Genomic DNA, 21,639 nt, shown 5'->3' with positions numbered 1-21,639 from the left:
ATTCTCCTCTAGAAAATGGTAACAATATAATCCCTACCTGAGTGCATGTGAGGGTCAATGAATATAACATATGTAAAATGCTTATATAGCACAGTACCAGGTATATAGTAAGTTCTCAAAATATGTCAGCTCTTAACTAATATTAAGACCTCTATTTTTATAGATAAGAAAATCGAGACTTAAAGAAGCTAATAAATTTATCCATGGTAACTTCAGAAGCCAGACTTCAATGTTCTATCAGATTGAGTCTAAAACTCAAGCTATACCATGATGCTGATAATTACAGTTATTTGACTGCAATTTTCTTGAAAACAGTGATTATGACATTTATTTTCATATCCCCATACAGCCTGATTCAGACCCTTGGACATGACAGACCTGCTAAATCAATCATAAGAGGACAAATACTGTACGATATCACTAATACGAAATACCTAGAATAGGCAAATGTATAGAGATCATATACTGAGATATATATAACATGGGCTGCGAAAAGAACAAACAAATCTGTCTTGGAAGAAGTACAACCAGAATGCTCCCTAGAAGCAAAGATGGCGAGACCACTTTTCACATACTTTGGATGTGTTATCAGGAGGGATCAGTCCCTGGAGCAGGACATCATGCTTGGTAAAGTAGAGGGTGATTGAAAAAGAGGAAGATCCTTAACAAGATGGACTGACACAGTGGCTGCAACAATGGGCTCAAGCAAAACAACAATTGTGAGGATGGTGCAGGACCGGGCAGCGTTTCCTTCTGTTGTACAGAAGGTCACTATGAGTTAGAATTGACTCCAAGGCACCTAACAACAACAACATAGAGATCAGGGTTTAATAGTGGTTACCCGGGGTGGTAGGGAGGGGAATCAATGTTTACAAAGCATTGAATTTCTGTGTCTTTCAAACGCTACACAGTTCAGAATAGAAGCCATAAGTCTACTTTATTCTTTTTATTGCTAAATACTATTGCATTATGTGGATACACCACATTTTATTCATTCATTACCTGATAGACATTTGGTTGTTTCCACTTTTTGGCTATTGCAAATAATGTTGCTATAAACATTTTTGTACAAATTTTTGCATGGACGTAACTTGATTTTCATTTATCTTGGCTCTATACCTAGAAATAGAATTGCTAGGTCATAGGGTAACTCTATGCTTAACCTTTTGAGAAACTGCCAGGGTGTTTTTCAAAGCAGCTGTACTATTCTGTACTATATTTTAAGAGTTACAAAATAAGAATGGCTATTTGGTGTGAATGTTGGAGTAATTTTCACAAAACCCTCTCATACATGATAAGGTAGTTATCCAAAGTTAGAACCAGTAAATGAGAGGAAAATAGGGCCTTCCTCTTTTTTGTTTTTTTTTTTTAAATCTAAGACTCTACAGAAATCGGAGACTATGGGTTCCTTGAGGGCAAGGTTTGAGTCGTTTGCTGTTGTATACTCACTGGCAGAGTCTAGCAAGCAATTAGTAAGATCTCAAACGTTTATTGACTGAATGAATGGATCCAAAAAGTCCCTATCAATGCTGAAATATCATTAAAATAGGTAAAAGATATCATTTTTACTCTACGTACAAATGAGTGGCCCAAAGAATCATTTGTGAAACAACACATCACGGGATGAAGCAAGAGAGTTGCTGGATCTTGGCAGAGCACAAATCTTCATTTAACAGAACACACAATTCCTAGACTACCTGAGGTATACATAGTCATACCTCTACTAATAAATATGGGGGGTTACTTACTGGTACTAAAAAAAACCCATTGCTGTTGAGTCGTTTCCAACTCATAGCAACCCTATAGGACGGAGTAGAACTGCCTCATAGGGTTTCCAAAGAGCAGCTGATGGATTCCAAATGCTGACTTTTTGGTTAGCAGCCGAGCCCTTAACCACTGCATCACCAGTGCTTCTACTGATACTATGCTTCTTTATTAAACTGTCTTTGTCCCAAATGCAAGGGTGGTGGTATAACAGAAATAACAGAATTTGAATTGTAGCTTTGCCTTTTTCTAGTTCTGTGACCTTCCATGAGCCTCAGACTACTCAGTTATGAAACGGAAATAATAACAATGTTCCACAGAACTAGCACAAAAAGCAAGTGGTGATATCCATGAGTTAACTCTGCAAACTATACAGCACTAAAAATGACAAAATTTGATTTTTTTCCCTAAAGTATATCCCCTCTATTACAGATTATTGTGTCCCTCAAAAATACGTGTTGTAAATTCTAACCTCTCTGCCTGTAGTTACAATCTCATTTGGGAATGGGTTGTCTTTTATGTTAATGAGACAAGATTAGTATAGGGTGTGTTTTCAGTCAATCTCTAATAAGACATAAAAGGAACAGACTGAGGAAGCAGAGATGGGGAAGACAGATGCCCAGCCACATGTAGATTTCCCCGCAATCAGGAAACAGAGGCTGAAGAGACAAGTACCTTCCCTCAGAGCCGACGGAGAGAGAGTAAGACTTTCCCTAGAGCTGGCACCCTGAATTTGGATTTCTAGCCTCCTAAACTGTGAGAAGATAAATCTGTTTGTTAAAGCCATCCATCCACTTGTCGTGTTTCTGTTACAACAGCACTAGATAACTAAGACACCCTCTACTTTTATCTACTTCACTGAATCTCTTTGGGAAAACAAAATCAGTGATTTTACTCTTCCCTGGTCACACTTAATTTTGGAGGAAAAATTAAATGGATATAACTTTTCACAAAAGTTTTTTCCATGGAAGCTACGGAAACTCCCCCACCTCACAAATTGAATATCAAAATGAAAAAAAAAAAAAAAAAAAAAAGACTTCCTATAGCAAAGGAACTCTTTCCTTAAGTAGAGATGGTACCTGAATGAACTAAGGACCCAAATGGGGTGGCAGGAAGGGAATACTTCGGGACAAATGAGTGCCTGCAGAATGTTACTTTCTATGTCCCTTAATTATTCAAATAGAAAGGATATCTCACTGAACTTTAAAACACTACGTATGAATTTGACTTCTGTTTTTCCTAAAAGAGACATTTATGTTGATTTGTTATCTAACTGGTACATGGTCACAGGAAATGTTAACCCAGCAAACTGTTAATCATGCACAGACCAGTGACTATTGAAACTTGATGGAAAGAAGGAAACCAACCTTTCAATTAAGAAGACACAGTTCAGATATAAGAAGAAATTCACTGAGTGAATATCATATGGTAGATACTGCTCCATACATAATCTTCCCACCTCTGACCGCTGCACTGAACCAATACCCTACCCTTCTCCTGTATTCTACATCCTAGTGAATGGCAGCAGCATACTCTCCTCAAAATTGAAACCTGGGCATCATCCTCAGCTCTCATTTTTTCTCTCATACTACATCCAATCAATTACCAAGTCTATGGATTCTATCTTTTGATTTGTTCTCAAACCTCTTCTCTTCATCCCACCACCTAGTTTCCCTCTTCTAACCATTGCTCTCACTGCTAATAGACTACTCTTTTTAAAACACACATCTCACCTCATTCATCTGCTTAAATAATTTCAACAGCACACTTTTACTCTCAAAATAAAAAAGCTCAAACTTCTTAACGTGGTTTACACTTCCCTTCATGACAGAGGCCCGGGCCACCTCTTTAGCCTTCCAACTCTTCACTCTGCTTCTTCAATTCCAAGCACTAGTTAGGTCTTTTCAGCCATCTCTTCTTCCAAGCATTCCCTGATGCCCCCTGTTTCGATTAAGTACCCTTCCTATTCACCACAGCCTAAATTTCTCCAACTGTAACTCCCACACACTACGGGAAAATGACAAATGCACACGTGCACACACATATACATACACGGTATATACACAAATAGGAATGTATGCTAGCGTAATGAAGTCAAACTTGTATTTTAGAACAAGCACCCTACTTGCAGTGAGGGGGAATATATTAGAGTGACTATGGTACACTTTTCTGTATACTTGCCATATCCCCCCTCAAAGTATGAATTCTGGGAGGGCAGGGACTATATTGTTTCCTGCCCTTTCTTGTATTTCTAGGATCCAGCACGCCCTGCTAATGCCTGAGTAAATACTTGTTAAATGAATAAATAAAAATCAAATGATTGCATTTTCATAATAATTACAGAGGAATTATCCCCGATGGAAGAGATCATATTCAATTTTGTATCCTCAGTACCCAAGATACAGTAGATTGTTGAGAGAACAAATAAAAAAGCTTCAGAAATGAAGTAATTTGCACAAGGCCAGTTAGTAAGTAGTAAGATAGTTCACTTTATCTTTATTATATCATGCAAAGGGGAGAAAAAGACTATGGATTAAATATTTTAAGCAAAACCATGCTTCCATGTGGAATTAAGAGTACAAAACACACAAGAAAAAAATAGCCAACTCCTTGCTTCTGACATCACCACCTTTGGAATAACTGGTGGACATTTGATATTAGTGACTTAGGTCACAGACAGAGATGGAGAAATAATCATTCCGTTCAATTCATTTCAAACTACTCACCACAGGAATTATTAAAAATGAAAGGATCGTCTTTGTTGGAAGTATGGTTCATTTTAATGCTGCCAGAGTAGATACTTCAAAACTCCACAATCTTCTATTGCTTATTTCTTTATTATTCATTAAAAACAGTATTATATAAGAAATTACTTGAAAGGAATTTTTCTTTTCCTTTTTGAAATGCATTATTTCGTGCAATAGCAATACACAGTATTACAAGCATGCATATTTGTTATAAAAAGGCTAGTTTATAATTGCACTTTTTTTTTGATATACATATATAGTTGACACAGGAGTATCAACTAATGAGTTCTACTGATTATAACACATATTTTAAATTAATGAAAAGACACACTTTTCTCTATTTTATTTCAAAATGATCTCAAAATTATCTTTAACAGCACTGTATGTTCTGTCTGTAAATTTATGCTACTGTGTCTTATACTCAAAACAAACTGGCTTTGTGCTTTACAACAACTACAAATGGGGATTTTGGATAATGAAAATAAACGCGTAAAAGCAGTACTAATAGAGCTGATCCTATTTGTGATGGCTCATTAACTCTGTACAGGATACAATTCACTGCTCTCGATCAGCAGTTGATAATGGTACAGCATGGAGCTATCAGCAATGACTGCAATAGGAAATTAATAGGTCTGTTGATTCATTGGGAAGTCAGCATCCCCTTTTGTATGTATAACTACATCAAATCATGGACTCAACAAGACCATAGGAGAAAAAGGACAAAGACAAGAAGTAACCTGGAGGCTAATACCAGGAATACTATTTATCAAGCTCAGAGTAAGCACTTCAAATGTATTTGATTACTGAATCCTCACAGCAGTCCTATCAAGTAGTTACAGTTATTATTGTTATTTTGCAGATGAGGAAACTGAGGCTTAGGAACTTGCTCAAAGTCATGCTTCAATGAATAGTGCAGCTTGGATTCGAACCCAGGCGGTCTGACTCCAGAGCCTTTGCTCTTAACTACTCGGAAGATGATAAATTGCTTCCCTAATTCTTTCTTATCACTAACTTCATCTAGTCCAGAATGAAAGAGAGCAAATACAAATCACAGTATTTCTCTGCCAGAGATACATGGTGGGTAGAGACAAGACAATGGCCCCCTGGGGAAAATTATCAGATTGTAGGAAAGAGAAGAATGTAGCTTGAAAATGTAAATTCACCAAACCTATTGCTTTCATAATATCAACAGCAGAGTTATAGCTGGACCAACTCTTGCCCATGGGATAAGCTGAAGAAGTAACATAGAGAGCATGGTTAAAAAAAGCCGATGAACAATGACACTCTGACCTCTGGTCTGCCATTAACTCTCTGCAAGATCTTGGGAAAATCACACACCCTAGTGCAGCAATATTTCTCGGGGATGGACTAGATCTCTAAAGCAGTGCCTCCAAATGCTGGTCTGTGAACCACTGTTAGTGACAATTTCTGTGCTTTGGAAAAAAAAAAAAGAAAAATAAGTATATGGCAGTGACTTTGTCATTAGGCAAAACATATACAATTTAAAGGATTGTCCTTCATTCTGAAATTAGGTTCTTACTCCTTTCTTGTAACTAAAATTTCAATCATGGAATAACAACGGTGAAAGTAGACTGTAGAAGGTCTCTTTGCTTATTTTTATTATTATTTTTAAATAATGTCCTTACTTAGCAGAATAAAAAATTGATTACTTTATCTCATTCTGTAAACTTTTTTGAAATGGTACAAGTTTATGAAACCCCATTACAGGGAACCACTACTTTAATATATTTTTCAACTCAAAAATTTCAGAGTCCTCTATATTTCCATAGAACTTTCACATGCATTATCTCACTAGATGGTCTACAGTTTGTGAGACAATTCCAATTTCCACAGATTGAAAAATAGAACTTAAGAAGGTTAAGTAACTTGACCAAGATCACACAGGTCATTAAAGAAGAGCCGGGATTCAAATCCATGTCTTTTGACTTTAAGTTCTGCCTGCTTTCTATTCTATAAATGGTTCATGAATCTGGCTAGACAACAACATCCTAAGGGGAGTATTTTAAACACACAGAGCTAATAAATCTGAATTTTTAGGAATGGGGCCTAGGAGTTGTAACTTTCAAGAGCTCTCCAGGTGATTCTGATGTGCAACCAAGTTTGGGGACCACCACACTACACCAAATGGTACCTGCCTCTGTCCACCTGGCCTCACTAGAAGGAGTCAGACAGAACTGGGTACTCCTGAGCAAGTCATATAATCTACCTGGGCCTCAGTTTCTTCATCTGTAAAATGAGGATAGTAATGCTTAACATGCGGAGTTGGGAATATTAGAAAAAATATATGTAAGTGCCTAGATATGGTAATCAGTCAAAAAGATGGAAGTTTTTTTCTCCTTATTTCTACTGTGAAAGTGAATACATTGTCTCATATGATGCTCTAATATTACTGAATAAGAATGAGGTAATATTATATATCCTGAAGATTCTAGAATTTTCTTGAAATTTCCTGAAGCAAATCCACAACAAATACAGATAACCCACCCACTCACTTATAACCTTGGGACAATCACTTCAGGTCTGTTTCCTCCTCTGTGAAATGACATCATCTACTAACTGCTAAGGTGTCTTCTGGATCTTAGACTTTATGGTTCTATTTAAGAGTTAAAGACCCGCTTAAACCAAACATATCCCCTGAAGTCATCTTAAAACCGAATAATAGTTTAACTTAACTAGTTAAAAAAAGGTCTGCCTTGAGCATTACAATCTTTTAAGAACTATTTATATGGGATCAAATTGACAACAACAACTCAAAAGATTAGATAGGAACCTTAGGGGGCAGTGAGTTTATGTTAATGACGGAGGAACAACTCAGAAAAGGACGATGAGAATGGTTGCACAACTCAAAGAATGTAATCAATGTCACTAAATTATACATGTAGAAACTATTGAATTGGTGTATGTTTTGCTATGTATATTCTCAACAACAACAATGAAAGAGTTAAAGGCCTGAAAAATTTTGAGGAAGTGGCTATTAATTAATAAACAGGTATAGTTTAAAAAAATAAATATGTGCTTCTGAATGACACATCTCGATAGCTATGCCGTTTTTTCTATCAAGGCAAGGCTCTGTCCAAATCCAAATATTTGCTTCTTTACATGTTTACAATTTATATCTGCCTAACCTCAAAAATACTTGAAATGGCTTTCAAAAAAATTGTAATAGAACAAAAATAAAGCTGAGACAGAGCTAAGAATTCACAACAAATGGGAAAGAAATGGAAGGGAGGGAAAATAAGACAGGAGATAAGTTTTTCAGGAAACTAGAAGAAGCTGTTTATAAAAACTGCACCTTTAGATTAGCATTAAGATTCCTGGCAGTGTTTAAAGAAACAGGAAAATACGGCTTTTTCTTAATGTTTCTCACCAAAGACTGAAATATTAATCACCAGTATACAGATACAATCTAAATAAAGGAATTTTTTCTAAGTAGAGTGGAATTTATATATTTAAACTTTTTTGAGACAGCCGTAGATGCTCCAACTTTTTTACATGTGTGATTAATTTCACTCTTCTTCTGAAAAAGTACATCTGCCCTTAAGGATTCTGTCTGTATTCCTCTATTATCTTGCTGTCTTCTGTCCTTCCACTCCCTTTATAAAATCTCAAGTAGGTTTTAATCATGAAAATATGGGCTATGATGGTAACAGTAGTAAGGATCCAAAGTTATACCACCTACCCAGTCACATTTAGTTGCAGTTTTTGATCCTGAGCCCCCTAGTAGAATTTCTGCCTTCCATGTGGAAGACCGAGGTTCGATTCCTGGCCAGTGCACCACATGCTCAGTCACCACCCATTCGTCAGTGGGGGCTTTCAGGTTGAACAGGTTTCAGAGGCGTGTTCAGACTAAGAACAACTAGGAAGAATGGCCTGGCAATCCATTTCCGAAAATCAGCCAGTGAAAATCCTATGGATCACAAAGGTCTAGGGTCGCCATTACTCGGGGGCCAACTCAACAGCAGTTAACAACAACCCTTTGCCCTAGTTATAATCAAAATGAAAAGTCTTTCTGGTTTTAGATTCAGTTTTTTTTTCTGTTCTTCCTGTGATTAAACTGGCCTAGGTTTGTGCTTGGCCTCACCTGAGCTATTGCCAGAGCCTCCTCATAAGCTGGTCTCCTTGCCTCCTGTCCCTTCCACCTCGAGCCTCTTATAACTGCAGCTGTAATAATCTTCCTAAAGCAGAGCTCTGCGCATGACTTTTCTCCACTAAAATGCTTTCTTGGTCACCCACTATTTACCATACTTCTATCTGCCATTCAAGCCTCCATGATTTTGTCCCAAACAGCCTCTCTCTTCTTACTGTGTACCTGGGGGGGGGGGGGGTTGTCCTGCTTTTTAGCCAAACTAAACTACTTGGTAGTGCATAAACAGTCCGTGTTCTTCCATCTCCTTTACCATACTATTGCCTCTTACAATAGTACGGCAAATAAATGAAAATAACTGCTCATGATTTCTATGTATATGTTACATTCTTTTCAAATATTTTATAATTTACACTTGCCCCCAAATCTAACAAGTCACACTCATAACAATCCAAATGAAGAAGGCATGTTTATACTTGTAGCCAAAAATCCATCACTATCACTCCCTATTTACTGCATAGAAAATTTATTCTTTAGCTGCTGAGATAGGGTTTCCGTTCGGTTGCCAAGGCGCACAAGGCCAGCTGGCAGGGTTAGCCTAGGGAAAGAAACAGGCCACGTTGGACTCACAGGCAACGGAAACAAATGAAACCTAATTTGCTGACCTGTCGTGTTTATTTTGGGTCTTTCAGCGGGGTAGTGCAGTAGAAACAACTTTGGGCTAGATATCAGGAGGCCTGGAATTTAGTCCCATTTCTGCCATGACCAATATCACTTTCAGAAAATCACGCAACTTATCTGGTCCTCGGTTTTTTTGTGTACAAAATGGAAATCTGCCATGCTTTACTCTAACAGTGTACACACACATAAGGAATTCTTATTCTTTTATTTACCTTTCCCTGTAACACAGTCCTTTTGTACATCTGTTTGCTTTACTACTCTCTATTATTCCCAAAGCTTTCGCCAAGTCTATAATTCCATTTTAACACTACTGAGAGTCCTAGAGGAGGAAGCCAATACCACACATCACAAATAATCTTGTCTAAATAAACTGCTTTCTGGGATGCTGATTAGATAACCTCTAAGGTCAACTTCAAAATTGTAAGAGTCTATATTCGAATTTACATCTGAAATTCATATATATCTCGTATATAAAGGGAGAATTAGATATGTATACATCATCTCCAGCCTCCTACCCGAGAAGTGCTCGGACAGCCACAATGTCCCTGTCTCATGATTAAGAGTTCTTGAAGGTTTAGTTGTCTGCCTTTCCCTCCTATGCATAAAACCTTGCTGAATATACATTTAAGTTTTAAATAAACATAAGAAATTTGCAACAAATTACTGAGACATATTTTATGTTTATTCCTATGTAGCCAGTTTTGGTATTAAACATTCTGAAAAGATAAAAATTTCAACCAGTGTTCTTTTTGAGAGACGCAAGGATTCTCAAAATGGCTACTTTATAAAACAGAAAAGTATATGGTTAAGAACAGCACAAAAGGAGCCCTGGTGGTACAGTGGTTAAGTGCTCAGCGGCTAACTGAAAGATTTTCAATTCGAACCTACCAGCCACTCCACAGGAGAAAGATGTGGCAGTTTGCTTCTGTAAAGATTATAGCCTTGGAAACCTTACAGAGCAGTTCTACTCTGTCCTGTAGGGTCGCTATGAATTGGAATCAACTCAAAGGCAATGGTATAGCACAGAAGGAAATACAGCAACTGCTTGCTTTAAAAACTAGGCTGGTTATCCCAATGCCTTCAAAAAAAAAAAAAGACAGGGACAATCAAGCTAGGTAATTTCAGAGTCTAGTACAAAAGTAACACAATATTCAAGAATTTTTATTTTTCATATTCAAGTGACACTCAAGGAAGGAAAAATAAAACAAACTCCAGTCAACTTTTCCTTAACACAAAATAAAACTCTTCTCCTTTTCAAGGAACTTAACGGTCAATTTTCAAATTTGTCACCAATTATTTATAGACTCTATGACGAGTAACACTGAGTGAGAGAGACTTTATGGAAGTTATTTACACAAAGGCACTAAAACAAATACAATGACAAGAAGTCAACACTTACTTGGCATAAACCACTGATGCACATATCCAGTGATTCCGTGTAGCAACGAGTGCCATCTAAAACTTTAGGCGCTAGTTCAACAACCAAGGCTGTTCCTTTGGCCTGGCACTTGAGTGAACATGGGTTGTCAGGATCATTGGACACCGGAAGCCATTCATAAAACTGGCCATGGTGCTTGACATCGTTGTGAGCTGAGCATTGCTGAGCTCGGAAATCACCTGCTTCTGGTGGGCAGTCCTGGAGGAGAAAGGGGAGAGGGACAGACAGAGGTTAAGGCGGCAGCCCATTATAGAAAACTGGGGCAGCTGTGTGGCCTGTCAAGGTCTTAAGAAAATAAATATCCGAGTCACTACAGATGGATCCTCTCATATCATCTGAGAGATTGCATGATTGTTTGGCTCTCAAAATGCAGAAATTTGAGAAGGTAATCATCTTGAAATATATCTTCTGATTCATATTAGTTGAGGAAATTCATGTGGAAATACGTTTTCTGAAAGATGGTGAGTGGTCCACAGACTCCTCCACATTATAGTATGAATTTAATTCCCCTGTAATTTCGGTAGAACCTAGTAAAGCCAAGGGGTTAGCTGAAAGCCTCTCTGTCCCTTTCAGTTCTGATATTGAGAGCTATGACAATTCTTTATTTTAGGAATTAGTAGTAAAAAGCTTGAATGAAATTATTGCAAGATTGTTTTCTTTTGGTTGCTTGTGAGTTTTTTTCTAAAACACATGTGCAAAGTATCTAGAATTAAAAATGGGGAACAAAAAAGAGAAACAACATTTATATCTGAACTGCTGTGGCTTGAGGTAGCATGGTAGAGTGGAAAGGGCATGGACTTCCTTCTCAGATAGATGTGTGGCTGCACGATGTTTAGAACAGAGGCAATAATAATACTCAGCTCTCAAGTTGTTGTAAGAATTTCATGAGCTTATATTGGTCAAATACTGGCACAAGGAAGACACTTAATTAATGGTAACTGTCACTGTAATTATTTAATGAGACCATGGAAGAGAAAGATGTACAGAAATTAAGAGATATTCTGAATTTGAATTTCAAATCATATGAGCAAAGACCAGTGGAAAACAAGAATGCTTTAAATGTATATTTAATAAAGGACAATTTTAAATGTAGAGCAATGCTTATTATCTAATGAATGGTAAACCTCAGTGAAAGTAAATAAGATTTAACTTTAAAAAGCACATATTACCTACTCCTAGAAAAAAGCTTCTTGATAGGTTTATTTTATTCTGCAAGTCTTCGAATTAGTGCTTATTATGGAAGATTGTAGAATATCCAGCTGTGGAAAGAAATTTATTATAATTTTTTGTTTTAAATAAAGGGTTTGCATGTGGCCTTCACCAGTTCCTGGTTATTACATTATCATTTTGAGAGTTCTCTGACACTAGCTGTCTTTTTCTAAAAATTTGTTTATATTTAAATAGCATTCTGAGGACAGCATTACTCCGTATTTTATAAAATGGAATTCCTGATTCTTTTTCAAAACTTTAGTGGACTTTTTTTTTGAAACTATTAAGTAGCATACAAGGCTCTAATATTTGGGTAAGTATAAATTCTTCCTAGGCAAAGTGGAGCACAGGCAGTTAAGTATTTATTTAGGATGAACACAAAATGACTCAAAATACATCATAAAGTCTCGAGGACATTTTACCCTTAGTATGTGTTCTCAGACTGAATGAAACACAGTATTAAAGGAAAAGAATGATTTATGTACTGCAGGCACCCAATATGGCTAACTGATTTTAAATATTGTCTGAAAAAGTATAATTAAAATTTATTACTTATTAGTTTTTTAAGTGCTAGAATACAGCTTAAAATATTTTAAAGATACAGAAATAATATGTGTGTATACACACACACACATAATTCTTAAATGCCTACACGCACATTCTTAAAATGCTTAGCTACTTGAGGGTAGGACTGTCTGTATTCTAGATAACATTTAAAATAGAATCAAGCCCAGTGACCTGAGGCTTACTGAGCCTCAGTAAATTAATCCATTATTCAAATAATATTTCTTGGGTATTACGATGTGCCCACCTACTGTCAGTTAGTCATACTGTGGTGGTTGCTCTGATGCTGGAAGCTATGCCACTGGTATCTCAAATACCAGCAGGGTCACCTATGGCAGGCAGGTTTTAGCAGAGCTTCCAGACTAAGCTAGACTAGGAAGAAATGCCTGGTGATCTATGTCTGAAAATTAGCCAGTGAAAACCCTATGGATCACAAGAGAACACTGTCCAGTGTAATGCTGGAAAATGAGCCCCTCAGGTTGAAAGGCTCTCAAAATATGACTGGGCAAGAGCTGCCTCCTCAGAGTAGAGTTAACATGGACGGAGTGAAAAAAAAAAACCCTCAAAGAACTGGAGTCACACAGTGGCTGCTAAAACACAGCAATGATCGTGAGGTTGGCACAGGACGGGGCAATGTTTCCTTCTGTGATAAGTAAGATCTCTATGAGTGGGAGCCAACTCCAAGGCACCTAACAACCACAATTACAATGTGTCAGGAGAAAGAGCAACGAACAAAACCCCTGCTCTCTTAGAGTTGTTTCTCGGGTGAGTAGAGTCCGAGATAAATGAATAATAAATAACGTGTCAGTTGTTCAGCAGTTATAACTATGACAAAGAAGAATTAAGCCGGATAAGGACAGGAGAGTATCACGAAGTTCTAGTTATGCTGGATATTTACCAGCATGTTGTAAGAAATAAAAACTGCAACCTGCAAAACTACGCTATGAATTGCAACATAGGTAAAATATATCACCATGACAGGCCACACAAACTAAGCTCAAATGTCTCCACACCAGCTCCTTTCAAATCACATGCTCCGAGATAAGAGCATAGACGAACTGATTGAATATTTACTCTTTATGGGCATGCTTTCCAAAGACAAGACTGGCAAAACTTGCTTCATTTGCAAATTGTACCAATTTCTGCCTAGCCCTCACTAACTGCCCCCCTAAAACAACCCTGTAACCAACCTCATCCCGCCAAACCCTACATGTACCCTTCCCTAAATTTCCCTGTTCGAGCCACTATTGAGACTCTGTCGAAGTGCTGGTCTCCTTGCTTAGCAAGTTTTTAGCAAGCCCAGCTTTATATGATCAACAGGCTTCCCTGTTGGTCAGTGCATGGGATCTTCCATAGTTAACTAGTAGCTTAATAATATTTAAATAAAAGGTTTTCATTTTCATAATACCTGCCATCCCAGGAGTCACTTGCCTACTCTGTAATACAGAAGAAAAGCAGAAGTGGACTCAATAAAGCAGAGCATTGAGGTAATTGTTTTAAATAGTCCCAAATCCCTCTCATAATTACCTTTGTCTCCTTTTTCTGTAAATAAAAGTGAACCAGCTAGAAAGGAATACCAGGGTCATTGTGAATCACCTCTCCATTAAAGTAATATGGGCAAGATATAATTAAGAGATCTTAGTAGTATTCAGAGAAAATTTTCTGCATTTATCGAATTCTAAGAAGAGTGTCAATTACATCGTGTAACTGATAATGTTACATCATCTTTGTACAGATATAAAACTCTCAAGACTCTCTCATGAGTCCCTTCTGTTTCACAAATGTGTTGATTGTTCCCACCTTTCCTAAAATAATTAAGAGTCAAAGATAGAACTAGTAAAAACATGAAAAAATGTTAATACATTTGGTTTTTCTTTAGTGTGACAAAAACAGCACATAGATTTAGAGACATCAGAGAATCAACATGCAGTTCACCTCTATCTAAAGGCTTCAAAAACACTTGTTACGGGTTTTATGAACTTTAGCAACAGGAGTAATAATTCTGAGAATAACAATGCTCGTGAATACCTTTACTCCCTTTTTGTCACTAGTCTTCCCTTCTGCCCATATTTTCCTACGGATGGGAAAGATATTTTGCCAAATTAAGAATGCACTTAAAACCTGGAGTTCAGAGTTGGAAACTGAACTTGAATCTCTTTAATGTTTATTTGGACTTGGCAAAGTGCAACTTCCTGTTTTAAGAACAAGGACTTAAGAGGACTTATAAAACAGGTTCAGGAAGATTCTTGAACATCAAATAGCTCTTACAAAATTACATTTTGATGATTTAAGTGTAAATGAATCAGAAACATATGAATCAAATTTCCCTTGAAATACACGTTTAAAAATTAAGGAAAGAAGGATTTGGCGAAAGATTTTTTTGTTGAACCCAAAACATCTCAAGCATAGCTGAAGATATTCACTGGATGCCTGATGAACCTGGAATAATCCAGCTACAGAGTGAAAACCCAAGTGAAGTCATTGTAGCTTTTTGTCCCACAAGTATAATAACAGAATAACTCTCATTTGTATAGAAGTTTACCATGTGCAAAGTTTTTACTTTTAATTATAATTTGGTTCATATAACTTCCTGATCCCTTGAAAATTCAGATTTAGAAACTCATGCCCTAACGACTTTGAAAAATACTTAATACACTTGATTGAGCATCATCTTTGAAATATCAGCTCTGGAGAGATGTTTTACAATAAATACCACAGGTCACCAGCTCTGGCCATTAGAGGTGGTTTTCCTTAGTGTACACTGAATGTAAGGAGCCCTGGTGGTACAATGGTCAAGCACTCAGCTGCTAACTGAAATGTTGGCAGTGAGAACCCACTCAGCGGCTTCTCGGGAGAAACGGTTGGTGATCTGCTCCCATAAAGATCACAGCCTAGAAACCCTATGGGACAGTTCTACTCTGTCACATGGGGTTGCTATGAGTAAAAAAAAAAAAAAAAAATGACTTAACAGCATCTAACAACAACAACATACTGAATGTAGAACATACTGAATATATACAGCATAGGATTTCTGGCTCATAAAGTCTTAGTGGTAGGAATATACCTCCAATTAGAATATTAAAAATAAATAAATGAGTTATTAATATATTTATGCACTGAACTTGGCTGATAAGAAGTAATGAAGGAAATTAAAATTACTAAAAAGTGTAGTGGCTATTTGGACGAAACACATTCTATCCCCCATCCTGAACCTGGCAAATGACATGGTGTGAGAAGGGTGCACTGGAATGAAGAGTCTACTTCCAGCCTTTTGATAAACTCGTTACTGTTGAGTCGATTCCAACTCATGGAGACTCTAGAGGACAGAGCAGAACTGTCCCATAGGGTTTCCAAGGCTGTAATGTTTATGGAAGCAGACTGCCACATTTTTCTCCCGAGGAGCGGCTGGTGGGTTCGAACTTCAAACTTCTGGTTTATCAGCCAAGTGCTTTAACCACTACACCACCAGTGCTCCTTATGTATCTCCAGAAATACCATTAAGCAGAAATGGAGTAAGAAAAATCAATCTAAAGCTTTCTCCTGAACTTCTGCCATATAATAAACTGTAACATGCCTGTGCATTGACAGCTCTGTGTCAGTGAAAATATATTTTATTTAAAATAGTCAGATGATCCCGTGAATTACTGTATTTAGCCATTTTATAACTAGCATAGTTTCCCCTTCTCATCTTTAAGCACTCAGTGCTAAGCGTGTCAGAGCTTTCTTCTTTAGCAGCACAAAAATAAAATCTGGTCTTTTATTTGCTCCCATTATAATTCATAAGGTCCATGGAGTGCTGCCATATATGAATCCAATTCAAAACATTTTCTGGTTGATCAACTAGCCAGTGGGAGAGATAAGATGGATCCCAGATGTCCCCTGATGATGATAGGTAGATCAGATTACACTGTGGGACAAAAGAGGGTCAGGCTTCCCAGGGTTTACTCACTGGGTGAAATGTAAAAGATTATATCTCAGCAGCTAAGAAGGCAGCATATGAAAGGCCTTTAACATGGTTTTGAAAAAACATACTGAATATAGATGCAGGATTGGGAGTAGCGTTATTTTTTATTTTTTTCTCTTTTTAAAGATGACATTTTCCTTCTAAAGGATATCCCTCTGTTTTATCTCTGCCCTTAAATGTGCAGCAGTCAGCCTAGTCTATTAATTTTGCTGCTTCATTAAACATACTATAATGAGTGCCATATTCTGATTCTATTGTTTGATTTACAGAGTCAATGTTAATACCTGATAGTAGCACAAAAGCACTGGGGATTATGTTCAGATAACCACAGGAACTATAGTACCTGAAGAAATCTATCCCCCTCAATGCTATTCCCTCTCTTGGAACTGTTCTTAAATCTCACACCTCCCTTTCACCCTGCCCTCCACAAAAGTTACTGTTCAAGAAAACAAATTTAGAATTGCCTAGTAAAGTGTCTACTCTATCCTCTAACAAATTTTGAGTTACCACTTTATGACAAAAACGTACATTGAAATTTATCAGCTACTTGATGATTTTAGAAAATCTCATCAGATCCAAGTTTTACCCCCAAAATATCAGGGATCAGAAATTCACTGACGGTAAAGCATAAAAAGATTACCCTAAAAGGATCCTTTAAATAAGGGGATGGACGCTCTGGAAAATTCATCACCTAAAGCTCTCAACTCTCATGTCAGAACACTTAATTGGGCGGCAGGCTGCCCCTTTTATATAGTTTGGTCTTTATTACTTTGCTTCCTGCTTTTATGCGAAGTTAAGATGCAACCACACAAAGTAAATACCCGTGGATATATTTCAATCTACTATGCTACTTTATTCTCAGAAACATAATTAATATTCCCGTTTCTATTTCCAACTCAGACCAGTCTCCTGAACTCCAGACGCATCGAACTGCCTACTCTCCATCTGGATGTCTAATAGACGTCACAAACTCATTATGTTTAAACCTGGACTTCTGTTCCTACTCACTCCCACCAAATCGGCTCTCCCTGCAGCCTTCCTCATCCTAGTCAATGGCAACTCCACTCGTTTGATGCCAAAAACCTTACAGCACTGGTTCTCAAACCTGAGCGTGCATCTAAATCACCTGAGGGCTTGTGAAACTCCAAGCTTGCTAGTGCTCCACCCTCCACAGATTCAGGTTCAGTAGACCTGGGGTGGGGTCCAAGAATTTGTATTTCTAACAAGTTCCCAGGTGGTGTGATATTGCTGATTTGATGACTACACCTTGGCTTTGGAGTTATCCTTTACTCCCACATCCAATCCATCAGAAACATTGGTTCAATATGCAGAATCTGACCACAACCTTGTCCAAGCCACCATCATCTCTTGCCTGCATTACTGCAAGTTTCCTAACTGATCTCCCTTTTTTGCCCTTGCTCTCCTACAGAATTTTGTCAACATAGCAGCCAGAATGATCTTATTAAAGCATAAAGCAGATTATGTCACTTTTATTAAAACTCTGCAATGGCTCCCCACTTTACTCAGATTCAAAGCCAAAGTCTTCATCTCAGATAGAGGCAAAGATCTGGCCTCTATTATCCCTCTTGGTCATCCCCTCCTACTGTCTCCCTCGTTCACTTGGCTCTAGCCATGCGGGAGTTCCTGCTGCTTCTTGAACATTCCAGGAACACTCGTACTTTAGGACACCTGCATTATTGGCTTCCTCTGCTTGGAGTTTCCTTTGCCCAGATTCCTGTGGCTAATTAGCTCCCCTCAATGAAGCCTGCTCAAACACCACCTTCTTCACTACCCTGACCACTCTACAGAAAACTTCAATCCCCACTCCCATTATGGATCCCTTTTTATCCTCCTCTATTTTTGCTTGTTTCTATCTTGCTAATCGTCTTCAAGTATGCCATATAATTTACTCATGATGCTTATTTTTTATTGTCTGTACCCTTCCACTAAAGCATAAGCTCCAGAAGAAAGAAGAATAACACACTGAATAAAATTAAATAGAGGTTATATTTTTCATTGTGGAAACCCCACTCCGCTTTCTTAAATCTTGGAGAAATTTAAATCTGGATAGTTTTCTAATTGATGAAATATCTATTTTTTCTCCCTTTTGTTAAAAAACATTTACAAGAATACTTGTACATTTCAGACACTAAGAATATTGAATAGGGTTGCTTGCCTGCTTTCTCCACAGGCAGACTGATAGTTCCTCCTCCAAGTAAACAAATTTAACAGGGCCATGTTAGGAAACATAAAATGTGCTGAAATCATTTATTTTACAAAATACAGCCAGACATAAGTAAATTTTGTATAACATTTAGTGTTATATGCATGCGCTATAAAGTGCTAACATTAAGCTTTATTTTTGGCCACCTGTTATATTAACATCAACATCATCATCATCATCGAAAGCATTTATTTGTGCAAGACTGCTAGCTGCTATGTAAAATGAAATTAAACATAGTCTCTACCCTGTCTAGATAGTCTGTATGGAGACAATTCTATTATACTGTAAGAACATAATATTTAAATCTCTGGCATATCACTATTGAGTGTAAAGAACGGAAAATGGGCTTGATTTTGGAGACTGGTACCATCGTAGGTAAAGGCCTCTGTTGGCTGCTTCTTCCTTCTTTTGAAAAGGCCAACAGATGCTGTTTTCAAAGCCAGGATTAAATGGCTTGGGACACCATATTTTCACATATATTTAGATACACTTTAAAAGCCCTTGTTATTTTGTTTTGTTTTTTAAATTCTTGGTATAAAAAGCTTACAGATCTTTTTTCCCAACCCCCCTATCCTGAAACTCTCAATACTTTTGGAAAACAACATACCATATTTAGGGGTAATGAATGCCCATGAAAAATAACCATTAACCACCCTAATGCCTTACTGTGGGCCAGGTTCTTGCTCAATAAAATAACACCTTCACAACTTTGTGACCCTGTAAACTACTACGGAACTCCTCTGATCTATTCAAGCTTTGGGTGTGTCCTACTAGGTGCCTACTGTGTGAGCAGTAGTTACAGGCACATTAAAGCAGCTCATAATGGTTCCAATGTGCTCCTTCAGGTCCAGACAAAGGAGCTCCAAAGCCTATGATGTAATAAATCACCAGCCCCACCCTCCTTACTGTATTATAGCTTGTTATCGGAGAGCAAATGCTTTGTCTGGCTAATTTTTAATGTCTCCAGGCATCTGAGAGCTGACCTAAATGAAAACATTTCAAGCATTTAATTTTAAAAGTTCACTTTTTTTTTTTCTTTTGGGTAGCTTTTCTTTCACTCCTTTTATTTTTTTATTTTTTTCTCCTTTGAACAATGCAGACTTTTTGGAAACCAATTCCCTAGAGGCATTTGTAGGGCTGGTTGTAGCCTGTCATGTTAGAATCTTAAATTCTCTCACTTTTTAAAATATTCATTCCTTGAGGCCTTTTATCATTTTTAGTCCCTTTCTTTGAATTAGCTCCAATTTATCAGCATCTTTTCTTAAGTCAGTATTTCTGACTTTGTGCTATTTTTTATTATAATCTAAAATAAGTGTTCTTCACATCCCCACCCCCCAAAAAAAATTAGCTGTATTTGAAATGGTAATCTGTAATCCTTTTTGTAACATGGCATACCATTTCATTTTATAAGCACACTCTTACACAGCTTATTGTTTGCAGATTGCTTTACCAAAATATTTGTCGAGGAGAATCAGGTTTGGGGAAAGGCTAGTGTAAGGGAGATATTTTAGCACATGCATACTTGGACTGGCACTACTACTTGGGTTCGTTGCAAAACAAGTTCTTTAGAGGTTTCTGTTTGCAAGTGGAAAAGGATAATAAGGCTTAATGGGTTACAAAGGAGTGAATACATGGAGGCTGAAGTTGTCTCCTGCAACATGTGGTGATTATACCAGTCACTTAAAAGAAAAATAGAAAAAGACACTGTCCAGAGCAATTCAAGATAAATACCATGCGCAACAATTTGAAGAAGACCCCAGCAATTTCTCTTCTCCAGCCTGTAACAAATCATCTGATGTGCCCTGTAGGCTTCTTTTTGGCACTCACTGAATTCTGCCAACACTATTTTCCTGGCACTGTATGTCATCAATGCTCCTTTTTTGGAGGCATGTTACAGAGCCTTGAATGACTTAAAATACCTTTGGGCACTCTTCTGGTGACACCTTTTGCAGCACACAATTTAAGGTTAGCCTGGGCTAGTTCCTGCAAAGCCTAGGTCAGGCTCCTATTTGAATCACTACCCAGTAAGTTCACTGAAGAATGATACTGGATCTGGAGGTACTTCTTAACCAGGAGAAGGCTCTAGGTCTATAGGTGAAGGAGAAAGATATCTATTCTCCAATCAGTGGAATGGAATAGGTGGCTGCTCTCACCTGGATTCCTTTCTAGGTGGTAGACTCTAACCCCCCCTGCTAAAGCAGGTCCTCTTGGGAAGAGACAGGATGCTTTCTTGTGACACCCTTTCCAAAGAGAGGAAACAAAGTATTCTCAGACTGTTCATGATCCCAAAGACGACTGGTGGGCTCTTTCCTTACAGACTTAGGAATGAAGGGAAAGAGGTAGGACACTAAGGGCAAAATGATGGAGTTTAATGATCCTCTCTCCCTCCCTAGTCTCTCTCCAACTTCTAGATCAGAATTCCTACCACAAACACCCAAGTTAATGGTTAATACTATATAACGTGATCCTGTAAAAGAAGTATCCTTAGGTTTCTGAAAGCTTCTTCATGGATATGGTGACTATATTTTCCAAACCAAACATCAGAACCCACACTTGATAAATCTGGGGGTAAGTAATGGCAACACTAGGAAAATATTTGAAGGTGGGATTATCTTAGAAAAATCTGATAGCTATAGAAGCAGAACAAGGGGGAGTGCAAGGAGCTTTTTCTTAAATGGGGTCAGGCAGTAGACCTGGGTGGGAAGGAGATCCTCCTTAGATTTATGGTATGGCAGAGTAAAAATTTCCCTTATATAACTAGACGGCATGATGGCTGAGCACTGGGATCTAGAAATTCTTTGTTCTTGTTCTCGGTTCCATTCTAAATTTCTTTCCTTTTTCCCTTTTTTCTTTCCTAGGGACCCAGAACCTACATGCTGTCACTGATTATACCCCTGCCCGCTCTTTCCATATCCCAAGCCACCTCTTTACTCTTCACTAAAG

The 21,639-nt window shown here is 37.7% G+C and overlaps 1 protein-coding gene across 1 annotated transcript in view; it reads right to left on the bottom strand.

The window, feature by feature from the left end:
- The window catches only part of ADAMTSL1 (ADAMTS like 1), a 200,224-nt gene that overhangs the window by 85,716 nt on the left and 92,869 nt on the right, over nucleotides 1-21,639 (bottom strand). Inside the window, exon 4 of the mRNA XM_004373511.1 lies at nucleotides 10,697-10,933. Coding sequence (XP_004373568.1) covers nucleotides 10,697-10,933 — 237 coding nt within the window. The remainder of the gene's footprint in view (nucleotides 1-10,696; nucleotides 10,934-21,639) is intronic.

The sequence above is a fragment of the Trichechus manatus genome, unplaced genomic scaffold (assembly GCF_000243295.1).
Source record: "Trichechus manatus latirostris isolate Lorelei unplaced genomic scaffold, TriManLat1.0 scaffold00025, whole genome shotgun sequence".
Classification (NCBI taxonomy): domain Eukaryota; kingdom Metazoa; phylum Chordata; class Mammalia; order Sirenia; family Trichechidae; genus Trichechus; species Trichechus manatus.
The sequence above is the reverse complement of the archived record's forward strand: the minus strand, read 5'-3'. Positions and strand labels throughout refer to the sequence as shown.